The 13,882-nt window shown below is 58.1% G+C and overlaps 1 protein-coding gene across 2 annotated transcripts; it reads left to right on the forward strand.

Annotated features, from left to right (window-relative positions):
* Nucleotides 1-532: 532 nt before the first annotated feature.
* Nucleotides 533-12,412, forward strand: DBNL (drebrin like). Of its 2 annotated transcripts, none has more exons than XM_079328881.1 (14): nt 533-634; nt 1,076-1,131; nt 2,859-2,971; nt 3,198-3,272; nt 3,526-3,672; nt 4,278-4,355; nt 4,852-5,003; nt 5,692-5,746; nt 7,186-7,260; nt 7,349-7,451; nt 8,655-8,765; nt 9,892-9,995; nt 10,989-11,094; nt 11,385-12,412. In XM_079328881.1, exons 1-14 carry the CDS (start codon nt 552-554, stop codon nt 11,522-11,524), a joined length of 1,398 nt encoding a protein of 465 aa, XP_079185007.1. In that variant the 5' UTR covers nt 533-551; the 3' UTR covers nt 11,525-12,412. The 2 variants fall into 2 exon arrangements, with proteins under 2 accessions (XP_079185007.1, XP_079185008.1); XM_079328882.1 differs by having other exon boundaries at nt 7,189-7,260; nt 11,385-12,410.
* Nucleotides 12,413-13,882: the final 1,470 nt, after the last annotated feature.

Consider the following 13,882-nt stretch of genomic DNA (forward strand, 5'->3'; position numbering starts at 1 on the left):
GTACCGGTACGGTGCCGGGGCGGTACCAGGGTGGTTTCGGTAGCACCGGCGGGGCGGTGCCGGGGGCGGTACCAGGGTGGTTTCGGTAGCACCGGAGGAGCGGGGCGGTGCCGGGAGGCGGTTCCGGCAGCACCGGCGGGGCGGTGCTGGGGCGGTACCGGGGCGGTCCCAGGGGTGGGGCTGGGGCTGGGGCGGTAACTGGCGCGGTGCTGGGGGACGGTGCCCGTAGCTCCGGAGGGGCGGGGAAGGGGCGGTGCCGGGGCGGTGCTGGGGGGAAGTGCCCGTAGCACGGGAGGGGCGGTGCCGGTAACACCGGAGGGGCGGTGCCGAGCGGTGCTGGGGGCGGTGCCGGGGCGGTGTCTGTAACACCGGAGGGGCGGTACCAGGGCGGTGCCGGGGCGGTGCCCGTAGCACCGGAGGGGCGAGGCTGGGGCGGTGCCGGGGCGGTGCCCGTAGCACCGGAGGGGCGGTGCCGGAGAGTTCTGGGGGGCGGTGCCCGTAGCACCGGAGGGGCGGTGCCGGTAACGCCGGCGGGCGGAGCGGGCGCGGCCATGGCGCTGAACCTGGCCAAGAACGGGCGGGCGCTGCAGGAGGCCTACGGGAGCGTGGTGGCCGCGGGGAGCCGCACGGACTGGTGCGGGAGCGGCGGCGGGGCCCGGGAGGGGCGGGGGCGGGGATGGGGGAGCATGGCGGGCGGGGGGAGGGGGCTGCGAGGTGTTCGGATCGATGTGGGGGTGGGGTGGGGTGGGGGATGGGGGTGCCGGGGAATCCAGGGGGAGGGGATGGAGGGGTGGAAGAAGAACAGAGATGGGTTTTAGTGGCTGGGCCGGTGGCCTGGGGGGACAGGGGGTGTGGGGGTGTTTGGGGGTGTGTAGGGGGGGTCGGGAGTGGGGTGGGTGAGTGGTAGAGGGGCGATGGGGGCTGGGCGGTGTGAGAGGGGCAGGGGGTGTCTGGGGGTCAGTGGGGCCCTGGGCTGTGGGATGGCGGGTCCCTGCGGGGCTCTGCACTCAGAAGGTGTCGAGGGTGTGTATGAGCACTGTGCTGGCTAAAAACCCCATTTCTGTCTTCATTTTAGGGCTCTGTTCACCTATGAAGGCAACAGCAATGACCTGCGAGTGGCTGGCTCCGGAGGTGAGGATTTTGGGGACCATCCCCCGTTTCCAGGGGTCCAGGGCCTTCCAGGGCTCATCTCACTGTACCTGCCTGGGATGTCCGGGGGGTTTTAGTCCCTGAGGGTGTTTTGGGGGTGCCCTTGGTAATGGGATGGTGGGGGGAGCTGTATCAGGGTGTCTGGTGTGATTTTTTGAGTGAGGGATATGGAGCAGATGCTCCTGGCAGCTCTGCTTCTCCTTTCCATTCATTTTTCTCCTTTCCAAAGGGTCCAAAGTTTGGGTTCTGGCTGCTCTTTGCATCCCTGAAGTATTTTAGATCCCGGATTTAGCCAGGACCACGTGGTACTCCAGAGCCACTCACTCAGCCAGGGCTCCCTACTCAATGCTCTTAAAGCCCCTCACGTCTAATTCCCTTCTTCCTGCAATTCTTTCTTTATTTATTTTTTTATCTGTCTACTGATTCCCACCCCAGCACTACTGGCTGGGAAGCCAAAACCTTCAGGGGGCAGTGCATCCACGCATCCTCTCATCCCTCCCCAGCTTCTTCCTTAATTTCCAAGTGTTTTTCCCAGCTTGTGGAGCTCTGTGGAAGTTGCTGGGATGCTCCACAGGGTCTGATGGAGCCCATGGAGCCAGGGGTTTGGTGCTGGGGGATTTTGTTGAGGAAAACTCTTGCTGAGTTACAAAGTAGAATTTTGGGGAGCTGCAGAGAGTGTGCCCCAAGCTCCCTGCAGATCCCTGCTCTCCCCAGCATTCCCATCATGTCCCTCTGAGCCAGCCCTCACCAACCAGCTTCAGACTTCCAACCTGCAACTTCCCTGCTGAGTTTGGAGCCAAATTTAGAGCCAAATCATAAATATTTAATGGTGAGAAGGAAATGATCTGGGTGATGCTGCAGAGCAGAGCAAGCTGTGTTGGTGTCTGTTACTCCTTCCAGGGGTGGTAAGGACCAGTGGCTCTTTTCCCATTTTTTCAGGGATCAGACAACCCAGCACAGAAGGAATTGTGGTCTGGAGAAATATTTTTGGGATGAGAGTGTGCATTTTTGGTGTTTTTCCTCCTTTTCTGGTAGTTTACTGGTGTAGTGGGACCAATGCTGTTCCCTTTCCATTGCCCCTACCTGAGCCCTCTGTGGGATTTTCCCTCTTGGATTCACTCCCATGTCCTCAGACCAGAACTGAGACCACTCTAGGTGGGTGTAACAGGGAGGGAGGCATTGAGGCAGGACCTTACCCCATGTTACTCTCTTGGTTCCTTCTCTACTTCTCATCTTAGAGAGCAGAAACAAGGCTCAGTCAGTTCCTCCACCACTTCTCAGCACCATTCCCACCCTCACTGAGGTATTTCTGAGTGTAGTTTTGTGCAGGAACCTGTGGGCAAAAGCTGCCTGCTCTCATTAAAGCTTGTTGGTAAGGGAGTGCAAACAACTCCTTCCCCTTGTCATGCCTGCATTTTGTTGCAAATCCAGGATCTTTCCTGGATTTTTCTGGAGTTTGTGAAGGCCTGAGGAAGAGGAACTGGGTGATGAAGGCTGCTGGGGGTGGGAGTGGGTGAGAAAAGGCTAGGGCTTGGCTCCCAGATCATGTGGATGATAAATGATCAGGTTATGTGTTTGCAGAATAAACACGGGGGTCTGAGACCTCATGAGGTGTGACAACCCCACATTTAATGGGGAAATCCCTGGGGAAGACAGAGCTGGGGTGGGTTTGGCTGTTGACTCACCCCCTCTCCTTCCTTCTGGGACAGATGGGGGGCTGGAGGAGATGGTGGAGGAGCTCAACAGTGGGAAGGTGATGTACGGCTTCTGCCGCGTGAAGGATCCCAACTCTGGGCTGCCCAAATACGTCCTGGTCAACTGGGTGAGTGGGGCCAGAGCCCAGTGTCCCTGGGGGGGGCTGGAACCTCTGCCTTGGGCCAGCCTGGGACAGCTGGGGGGGTCCAGCCTGGAGAGGAGAGAGCTCTCAGGGCCTTACAGTGCCTCAGAGGCTCCAGGAGAGCTGGAGGGGGCCTGAGGCTCAGGGGCAGGTGCTGCTGCTGTGGGTGCAGCCCCAGGGGCTCAGGGCAGCTGCTGGTGTCTCCTTGCAGACGGGTGAAGGCGTCAGTGACGTGCGGAAAGGAGCCTGCGCCAACCACGTCAGCACTGTGGCCAACTTCCTAAAGGTCTGATCCTGCTCCTGCCCTCCCTCAGGGAGTCACTCCATGGTTTGGGTTGGAGGGGCCTTAGACCATCCAGTTCTACCCCCCTGCCACGGTCAGGAGCATCAGCCCAAAGAAATCCCTCTGGATATTTTCTTCTTCTTACCAGAACCCTTTTCCTTCCCTTGGGAAGCTCTGGGAGCACAGACAGGAATCAGGGCAGGTTTAGGGGCTCCCAGAGTGACCCCTCACCCCTGTCCTGGTTTCTCCTGCTCAGGGGGCTCACGTCACCATCAATGCCCGGGCAGAGGAGGACGTGGAGCCTGAACTCATCATGGAGAAGGTGGCCAAGGCCTCTGGGGCCAACTACAGCTTCCACAAGGAGAGCAACAAGTTCCAGGACTCAGGGCCCCAGGCTCCTGTGGTGAGTTGAATAAGTGAGAACTTTTGGGTGCCTCTGGGTGGGAGGAGGGTCTGGGACCACTATCATCGCATGATGGAAGGGGCACCATGGCCATTTACACATCTGTGGAATGTTCAGCCTTGGAAAGGGAAGGTTCTCCTTGGAAAGCGAGAACTTAGAGCCCCTTCCAGTGCCTAAAGGGACTGCAAAAGAGCTGGAGAGGGACTTTGCACCAGGGCAGGCAGTAACAGGACAAGAGGGAATGGCATCCCACTGCCAGAGGTCAGGTTTGAAGCATGGAGTCATGGGTTGGGTTGCAGGGACCTTAAAGCCCATCCAGTTCCACCCCTGCCATGGGCAGAAACATCTCCCACTGTCCCAGAGTGCTCCAAGCCCCATCCAGCCTGGCCTTGGACACTGCCAGGGATGGGGCAGCAACCTGTGCCAAGGCCAGCAATTCCCTATTTTTGGCAATGTGCACATCACTGGCCTCACCCAGCCCTCCTTTAAATTGTAAGGCAAAGCATCAGGTTATAGGAACTTCTAAGAGGAGTCCCAGACTGCTGATTTGGGTTGATTTTTCACAAGAAATGGAAATAAAGGTGATTTCTCTGTGACTTGCTCAGGGCTCTGTGTACCAGAAGACTAATGCAATGTCTGAGATCAAGAGGGTCAATAAGGATAATTTCTGGGCCAAAGCAGAGGTGAGTGTCCCTCGGAGCACCAAATGTTTGGATTGAACTGGAGATTGTTCTCCATGTACTTACTCCATGTCTGGGAGGTGGGATCAAGAGCTCAGGGAAGTGCAGAGCTGCTGCTGTGGGGTGCTCAGAGAGGAGGGGCTGAGCCTTGAAGGGGAAGGTGCTGCTTTATCTCATCTGCATTTGGCTCAGGGCTGCTGGGGTGGGCTCAGGGGGCGAGCACTGGGATGCACCCTGGCTCTCCTGGCAGACAGCTGGGCTGCATCCCAGCTCCCAGCAAATCCCAGTTGGGTGAGGAAACTGCTTTTTGAGCTCTCTGGGGGCTGCTCCCTTTCCTTCCCTTTCACCTTGGGTTTCATGGAGCCAAGCACACGTCACTGCGTGTGAACCTGCCGGCTGGGACCTGCCCCGTGTGAGCTCCAGGGGGCTCCAGCGCTGGCAGCGGGACCCCCACCCTGTGAGCCCAGCAGCCCAAGGCTGTGTGCCTGGCTCCCTGCAGAGGGATGAGGAGAAGCGGCGGCTGGAGGAGAGGAGGAGGGCGGAGGAGGAGCGGCAGCGGCGGGAGCAGGAGCAGCGGCAGCGGGAGCTGCGGGAGGCGGCCGGCCGGGAGCAGATGTTTAAAGCCAGAGCCAGTGAAATCGAAGCCCAGAAGTGAGTGGGGCTTTAGGAATGATTCCCACAGCCCATCCTGCTCTCTGGGATTCCTGTGGTGCTGGGTGTCCCTACGTATTGCCTCTCTGAGCTGCCCCCACTCCGGCAAAGTTTATTCCTCAGGAAGTGGGGAATCATGTCCGTGCATTTGCCTCTGCTGGAATTCCTGCAGTCCCAGGAAATCTCTTAAGAGAACAGACATGAGGGGATATTGCTGCAGCTGTGGGGGGAACATCTCCCTGGCTAACCTCCAAGGAGCTTACCTGCTTGTCCACCATCATCCCTGAGTCTCCCTGCCCATGGATCCATGGCTCCAGGATTATTCTCCCTTTTGTTTCCCAAGCTTTTGCCTGGCACCTATCACCTCTATTTTTGGGGTGTCAGAGGTCCAGGGAGCTCCAAGCTGCACAGGGATGACTCCAGGAAAATCTGCCCAGCTCCCATATCAAGATGCTCACATCTGTATCCCCAAGGAAGAGATTTCCTTGAAATGACCCCACTATTTGAAGCAGCTCCTGCCCCTCTCTCCTGTTCCTCTCCTCAAGGGTGACCTGTAGCACCTTGTGTGGCCCTGAAGTGAGGAGGAGCATTACCAAAATGAGGGATTGCCTTCATTTGCTGTTCCCAGGGACCTGGAATAGTGGGGTGAGGTCTCAAATTCTCAGTTTTAACCCATTTGTCCCCACAGGAGACTCCAGCAGCAACAGGAGGCTGAGAACAGGGACAGGGAGCAGCAGCAATGGGTGAGCTCTGGTGTTGGCCCCAGGCGAGGTTTATCCATGGTGGAGGGGACAGGAACCTTGGACAGGGCAAGTGGAAATGGCCTCAAGTTGCACAGGGAGGTTTAAGTTGGATATTTGGAAAATTCCTTCATGGAAAGCCTTGTCCAGCTCTGGCACAGCTGCTCAGGTCAGTGCTGGCATCCCCATTCCTGGGAGGATTTAACAGCTCTGTGGATGTGGCACTTGGGGATGTGGGTTAGTGGTGGCCTTGGCTGTGCTGGTGGCCTGGCTGTACTTTCAGAGGATTTTTCCAACCTAAATCATCCCCCAATTCCATGACATCAAGTCCCTGTTCTCAGCCCAGAATTCCCCCATTTCCTTCTCCTCCTCCACCCTCCATTGCTGCATGTGTTCCTTGGGCCCAGGGGGTTCTGGCAGGAACTGGAGGGGGCTGGGGGGCAGGGGGCTGGCTCAGAGGGTTCTGGCAGGAACTGGAGGGAGGTGTGGGGCAGGGGGCTGGTATGGAGGGTGGCTGGCAGGAACTGGAGGGGGCTGGGGGGCCAGGGGGCTGGCTCAGAGGGTTCTGGCAGGAACTGGAGTGGGCTGGGGGGGCAGGAGGCTGGTCTGGAGGGTTCTGGCAGGAACTCGAGGGGCTGTGGGGCAGGGGGCTGGCATGGAGGGTTCTGGCAGGAACTGGAGGGGGCTGGGGGGCAGGGGGCTGGCTCAGAGGGTTCTGGCAGGAACTGGAGTGGGCTGGGGGGGCAGGAGGCTGGTCTGGAGGGTTCTGGCAGGAATTGGAGGGAGCTGTGGGGCAGGGGGCTGGCATGGAGGGTTCTGGCAGGAATTGGAGGGAGCTGGGGGGCAGGAGGCTGGTCTGGAGGGTTCTGGCAGGAATTGGAGGGGGCTGGGGGGCAGGAGGCTGGCATGGAGGGTTCTGGCAGGAATTGGAGGGAGCTGGGGGGCAGGAGGCTGGCCTGGAGGGTTCTGGCAGGGATTGGAGGGGGCTGGGGGGCAGGAGGCTGGTCTGGAGGGTTCTGGCAGGAACTGGAGGGGCTGTGGGGCAGGGGTCTGGCATGGAGGGTTCTGGCAGGAACTGGAGGGGCTGTGGGGCAGGGGGCTGGCATGGAGGGTTCTGGCAGGAACTGGAGGGAGCTGTGGGGCAGGGGGCTGGCATGGAGGGTTCTGGCAGGAACTGGAGGGGCTGTGGGGCAGGGGTCTGGCATGGAGGGTTCTGGCAGGAACTGGAGGGAGCTGTGGGGCAGGGGTCTGGCATGGAGGGTTCTGGCAGGAACTGGAGGGGCTGTGGGGCAGGGGGCTGGCTCAGAGGGTTCTGGCAGGAACTGGAGGGGCTGTGGGGCAGGGGTCTGGCATGGAGGGTTCTGGCAGGAATTGGAGGGGGCTGGGGGGTGTGGGGCTGGCCCAGAGGGGGGCTGCTTGCCCAGCCCTGTGCTGTGCCGCAGAAGGAGCGGGCTGAGGAATACCAGGCACAGCAGCCGAAGGGCGTCAGGAGAAGTGAATCGGTGGAGAAAGCCCAGGTGAGGAGCTGGGCCCCTGAGCCCTGGGGAAGGAAGGGGGGGCTGCCTGGATCTGCCCCCCTGACTGGGTTGTGTGCCCCCCGGGCAGGAGGCTGCCACGCTGGTCGCACAGAGAGCCGTCAACCCCCGCGACATCTTCAAGCAAAGGGAGAGAGCGGGGCCAGGGGACACAGGTGTGCCAGCACAGCCAGGTACACCCTGGGGACACGGGAGGGAGGGTGCTGGGGCTGGGTCCTGGTCCCCATGAGTCTCTCTGCACGTGCAGGGCTCCCAGTGGGGCAGCAATATTGTGAGGCTGCAGCTGGAGCCGACAGCAGGCAGCTCTCACCGCACTGATGTTCTGTGTCCTGCACCTGGCTCCTGCTGTTTTGCAGGGTGTGGTTCTAGCCAAGTTATAATCACAAAGATTTCCATATTCTGATTCCCCCTTTGACCCTTAAAGTTTGTGTTGTTTTGTGTTTTTCAGAGTTCAATATATTAACACCAGGAAACACACCACTATTGCAATCTATCCTGACTGAATGAAATTTCACCCAAATTTTTGAACTGCCCCAGCCAAGCAGGATCCTGTGCTGTTAGAAAAGCCTGTTCTGATCTCTCAGATAGAAATCAGGAAGTTTGCAAACCAGAACTGAGAGTAGCTGAGGAAGTAGCTGTGACGAGTGTGTGACACCCCCAGGCGACTGTGACTGACTCTGCCCAGCCCAACCCTCTCTAAAGCACCTTAAATTGATTCAGAATAATCACTTTCACTTGGTGATAGGAGCATGAATCTCTTCTTCTTAGGCAGGCAGGCAAGCCATGGATGAGAGAGGTGGGAATTCCATTCTGGGAAAATGTCTTTTTTGATGGTTAGACATCATCGGGAGAGACTGACTTTGAGGTATTTCATTAGGATTTGATGGTTTTCATGGAGCAAAGGGAGATACATGCCCTGGAATCTGGATCTGACCCAGAGATAAGGGTTGGCAGGAGTCTTGGTGCTGGTAGGGCTTGTCTGGGAACTCTCCTCAGCTTTTGTTTGGTTTGGAGGTGGAGGTGAGGAGATAGCAGTGCAGTTGCCTCCTGCCACAGGAAGTGGACTGGCAGAAACCAGTTTGCATCATCCCCTCCCAGTTTGATGTCTGTGGAGTTCAGGCTGCTCCAGAAGTCACCATGGAAAGCCAGAGGCAGGGTCCTCCAGCTCTTCCTCCATAGATATCTTATTTTTTTATTTTTGTTGTTGTTGTCGTTGTTTTCTCTCTTGGCTGCTGCTGTAACCAGTTGCCGAACTTGTTTTCCACAACCAGAATTAGAGCTGGGAGGGTGATCCAGCAATACCTGTGGGTGCACAGTCAGGCTGGGAGACCCCCCTGCCTGACCAGCTCCTGCAGCCCCCTCAACTCCTTTTCCAGGGAAGCTCCGCAGCCCATTCCTGCAGAAGGAGATGAACTCTGAGCCCACTCCTGCCTCCCCCAGCCGGGATGTTTGGGGGTCCCCACCAGCCTCCCCAGTACCTGCAGCAGGTACATGCTTGGCTCCCTTCACTCCCCAAAGCTTTTCTCCTCATCTTTCCAACTAGATCTCACAAAATTGGGTATTTTGAGGCTGGGCTTGGAGATCCGATTCGGTTTTCCCCTGGGCTTTGTCTCCAGCCAGGGCTGAGCATGATGCTGAGGGTGAGGATGGTTCCTGCTTGTCTTCAGCTGGAGGCTCAGGGGGATGAGGATATCTCCTGCTGGAATTCAGGCTGGAACTTGGCTCTGTGCACCCCCAGCCTTCCTCCAGACCTGACACAGGGGCTTTGACAGTCAGGCTTGGACTTTTCCAAAATGCCCCAAGGCCCAGCCGAGGCAGCTCCACCCCTGTGCAGAGATTTCCCTGTTCTGGAGTTAGACTGGCTTGTTTCCTTGTCCCAGTAAAGAACACAGGCACAGAGGGGCAGGACAAGAGGGACTGGCTTCCCACTCCCAGAGGGCAGGGTTAGGTGGGATATTGGGAAGAAATCCTTCCCTGTGAGGGTGGGCAGGTTGCCCAGAGAAGCTGTGGCTGCCCCAGGATCCCTGGAAGGCCAGGTTGGATGAAGCTTGGAGCACCCTGGGACAGTGGAAGCATTGCCCAAGCACTTGCCAGTGGTCTGGGGGAGGAAGCTATTGCAGAGAAGGCCTGGCTGTGCCCAGAGTGCCCTCCCTGTGCCCTGTAGTGGCACCAAGGGCTGGCCTTGTTCCCAAATCATGGAATCACAGTTTGGTTTGGCTTGGAGGGATCTCAGAGACCATCTAGTTCCACCTCCCCTGGCATGGGCAGGGAACCAGGGATGTGCTGGGTCCAGCTCCCATGTCCCCAGACCACTGTCACCACTAGATGCTGCTCTTGGCCAGGACCTCTGCTCCAGCCCTTCCCCTCCATGGGAATTTTTTCATCTTGAGCGAGTTTATCCCTTCCCTGGCTCTATCCCTTCCCTATCAGAGGTAGATCTCCCCTTTGTCCTTTTGGATCTCACTAAACCCCTGCGTGCTCCATCCCCCAGCTGGGCAGGAGTGCCAGGGGACCCCCAGCTCCCAGCAGGAATGTGCTGTCACTCCAGCCTGGGAGGAGCCAGATGAGGGGACAGGGCATGGTTTTGGGTGACAGATCCCTTGTTCTCCTCAGGACGGGACTCTGGATACAATTCTGGTGTCCCAGGGTCCCACACAGAAGAGAATCTGTATGAGGAGCCCCCAGAGCCCTCGGCCATCTACGAGGAGCCACCCCAGGTGAGTCTGGGGGGCAGGGGACCCCCTTGGACCACAGCCCTAGGATGAGCCTGGAACACATTTCTGAGCTAAAATCGTCGGAAATGGTGAAACCCCAGAGCTCAGGTGTACTGAGGATGCACCCATGTGGCAAAGGGGGTGCTGCTATGTCCCTTCCCAGTGCTCCCAGTGGGAGACACTGGTACTGAGTCCCTGGCACTCATCCTGCACCCCAGATCTGCTCCAGCCTGGAGGAGTGTCACATGTCAGTGCCACATCCCAGAACCAGTGAGGGGAGAGGATCCACCAGCCTCTTCCAAAGCCCTTTCTTCTCTTTCTCCTGCTTCTCTGCATGTCTGGGCTCAGTGGATTTGGCAATCCTAGCTATTCCTGATGCACTGCAAGATTCTCCAGTGGCTCATCCTGGGGCTGTGCTGTGCTGCTGTGTTGCCCTTGGAGATGTGGGGCCCCTTTGGTTTCTCCCCTGCTCACCAAGCCATCAGCATTCCAAACATTTTCTCATTCTGGAATTTGTCAGGAAGTGTCCAGCAGGTTCCAAAGGATTCCAGAGGAGATGGGCTCAAAGATCCCCTTAGCCTTTCCTGAAGAGAGCAGACCACAGCCAGCTCAGGCTCTGGCAGAAATGTTTCAGAAGCTGCAGCTTATCTGTTGGGTGATGCACCCCTGGCTGCAGCAGGGATCCCAAGGGACCAGAGGGGTTGTCTGCCACTGGTCTCCAGTGTTTCCATTGGGATGAGAGCTCAAGGGACTGGTGTTGAGCCAGGTGGAGATGTGGCTCTTTGGCTAAGAGCTGGTTTGCTCTGTGGCAGACATGTGGCACAGCTTCTCTGGAGCCCATGTTTTATTCCAGACAGCACCCAGAACCTCCAGCAGGTCTTGGAGACCTCCAACAGCCTCAGGGGGCTGATGGGCATTTCTGGGCTTTGGGCATTGTTGTTCTGTTCCCTCCCACTGTTCTCCTTTGTAATTCCTGCTCTCCTCTCCTTCCTGAAGGAACAAGTTGATGATGCCAAATATGACTATGGTGTTGAGTACCAGGAGCCACCGGACCTGGCGGGGAAGGGGCTGTGTGCCCGGGCACTCTATGACTACCAGGCTGGTGAGACCCACAGAGCCACTGCCCTTGTCCCCACTCCCTCTCCAGCTCTCTTGGAGCCCCTTTATGCACTGGAAGGGGCTCCAGTGTCTCCCTGGAGCTTTCTCTGCTCCAGGTGAACATTCCCAGCTCTCCCAGCTTGTCTCCAGAGCAGAGGGGCTCCAGCCCTTGGAGCAGCTCCATGGCCTCCTCTGGACTTGTTCCAGCAGCTCCACACCCCTCTTCTCTTGGGAACCCCAGAGCTGGGGTAGTTCAAGGCTCTGACCCTGCTCTCCCTATCTGTCCCATGGCAGCTGATGACACCGAGATCTCCTTTGATCCTGAGAACATCATCACCAACATCGAGATGATCGATGAGGGCTGGTGGCGCGGCTACGGCCCCGACGGCCACTTCGGGATGTTCCCTGCCAACTACGTGGAACTGATAGAGTAGGGAACTGGCTCCAGGGGCTGGCGGGGGCTCCAGACCCCTGGGACTGCTCCAGACCCCTGGGACCACTCAGCTCCTGCCTGATTCTTCCAAACGACACATGGCTTTTTCTTCTCTCTCTCTCTCTCTCTCAGTGAAGTGCCATTCCCCAGTCCCTTGGCAGTGGGGCCCCCCAGGTGCTGCCTCCCTGTCCCCCATAGCTGCCCTTGGGTGGGTGAAGGAAGGCTCCCATCCCACCCTGAACCCGCAGTGCTGGTCTCCCCCTCCTCCCTTGGCTTTGGGATGGTGAGGAGGGCGTGAAAAATCCCTCAGAGGAACTTTCAGGGAACAAATTACCTCCCCCCTGTGCTCCCTCCCACCCCGTGACCTTGGACCTGCTGCAGCCACACTGGAGAAGCCAGTTTCCCATTTTTATTTCATTGGAAAGGCTCATCAGAATAATTGTGGGATCCTGCAGAGTCTGACATGACCAGGAGAGGTGAATCCTGGCTCTGTTCCCCACCACCCTGAGCACACTGAGGTTGCCACATGTGATCTTGTGTTCCCCCCCCGCCCCTCACCCCAAACATGCTCCAGGGATTTGAATTGGGAGTGAATAACCTCCCCTGCACTCAGATCCAGCCAGGCCCAGCGGGTGGGACCCCCCTCCCCACCCCCCAAACTCACTGTGAACAAGGAAAAGCCCAGCCCTGCCCCTCCCCCACACGGAGTTTCCTGCCCTGGTGTCGCTTTAGGAATAGAAGGAGAGGAAGGGCTGGGGGGTCCCAACTCGCCCACCCCTCCTGCAGCTGCAGGGGGACACGGCTGCTCTGACTCCCTCCCCCAAGCTCCTTCTTCTCCTTGCTCCCCCCTGGCCCTCCCCAGCTACAATAAAAGGGCTTTTCTTTGGTGATGGATGTAGCAGGATCCTGGTGGGAGCTGGGGAGGAATGCCAGGGGTTTGGTGCTTGTAATGCCAGACACATTATCCCACCAGGTTGTCACGAGCAGGGGCCAAGGAGGGGGTGACTGAGGATAAAATTAGTCTCAACACTAATTATCTGGGTCTAATGAGGGGGGGAAGCAGCCTGCAATAGTGGAGGTCCTGGGGTCTGAGTGGCCCCAGGGTGGAGAGGGGCTTTGTGTGAGAACACTGGGGATATTGGGGGTGCAGGGACTGTGGAGAGCAGAGAGTGGATTGGAGGTACACTGGAGATTTGGAGACATGAGGGGTCTGGGGACACAGGAGACCCACAGTGGCAGCCAGACAGGTGCCACAGGCCATCTCCCACCCTTCCCAAACACATGGGGCCAGGGGCTCACACAAGGACCTGGGGACATTGTATGGCCATGGGCATCACTCCAGGGGGCAGAGAGCTGATGACACAAGTGGCTCTGCTGTGTGCCATGTAGGGTGGCATCACACCAGCGTGCTGGGGACATTTCATCCCCTGCATTGGCATTGCCCTGTCCTGTCTGAGCCCCCTCATGCCCCCCCACAGCCAGGACTGGAAGCACACCCAGCAGGGCATGGCACTGTCCCTTTATCCACCAGGACCTGGGTGCAGGGGTAGATGTGTGAGCACAGTGTGGCACATGAGAGAAGGTGGTGAGGACATGCAGGTGGCAAAGCTGTGGCAGCAGTGTGGGGGGCAGTGACCTGTGGGCATGGCATGGCCTTGGGATGGTGGGGATGGAGATAAGCATGGGGTGGGCAAAGGAATCGGGATGATGGGATGGCACAGGGGCAGGAATGACATGGGTTTGGGTATGGTGAGGAGATTGGGATGGCATGGGGATGGAGCTGTCACACAAAGGACATCTCCATACTTGGAGATGGGCATGGACATGGGGAATGAAGTGCCATGGGCATTAGAATGGCAAAGGGACAGAAAGGGATGATGTGAGCGTGGGGTGAACAAAGGCACAGGGATGGCAGGGCATTGCAATGCACAGGGGCAGGCATGACATAGGCTTGGGGATGGGGTGGACATGGACATGGCACAAGGAGGTGAATGATTGGCAGGGAGAGGAAGATAGCAGGAGTTTGGGCATAGTGTGGGCATGGGAATTGCACAGGGATGGGTCTTGGAAATGGCATGGAGATGAGCCTGGCATGGGCATAGTGTGGGCAAAGACACAGGGACATCACAGCAGTAGAGATGGCTTGGTATGGGGTGTAAAGGGTGTGATGCACAAGGATGGGAATGCTAACAGCATGGGGATGGGATGGGCAAAGGCACAGGGACAGGGATGGCACAGGGACAGCTGGACAGAGTGCAGCCACTGCTGGGAGCTGGTCACACCCTGGGTCAGGCACTGCCCCATGGGCATCTGCTGCTCATCTCCAGCTGGGGAAGAACTGCTTGAAGGGTGTCTCAGC

This window comes from Erithacus rubecula (assembly GCF_903797595.1).
Source record: "Erithacus rubecula genome assembly, chromosome: 29".
Classification (NCBI taxonomy): domain Eukaryota; kingdom Metazoa; phylum Chordata; class Aves; order Passeriformes; family Muscicapidae; genus Erithacus; species Erithacus rubecula.

What these genes read in the sequence shown, in the direction of transcription:
- DBNL (XM_079328881.1), top strand. Translation starts at nt 552, where the DNA reads ATGGCGCTGAACCTGGCCAAGAACGGGCGGGCGCTGCAGGAGGCCTAC. An exon ending in GCGAGTGGCTGGCTCCGGAG is followed by an intron (nt 1,132 to 2,858) that starts GTGAGGATTTTG and finishes CTTCTGGGACAG; the next exon opens with ATGGGGGGCTGGAGGAGATG. An exon ending in CAGGGCCCCAGGCTCCTGTG is followed by an intron (nt 3,673 to 4,277) that starts GTGAGTTGAATA and finishes TGACTTGCTCAG; the next exon opens with GGCTCTGTGTACCAGAAGAC.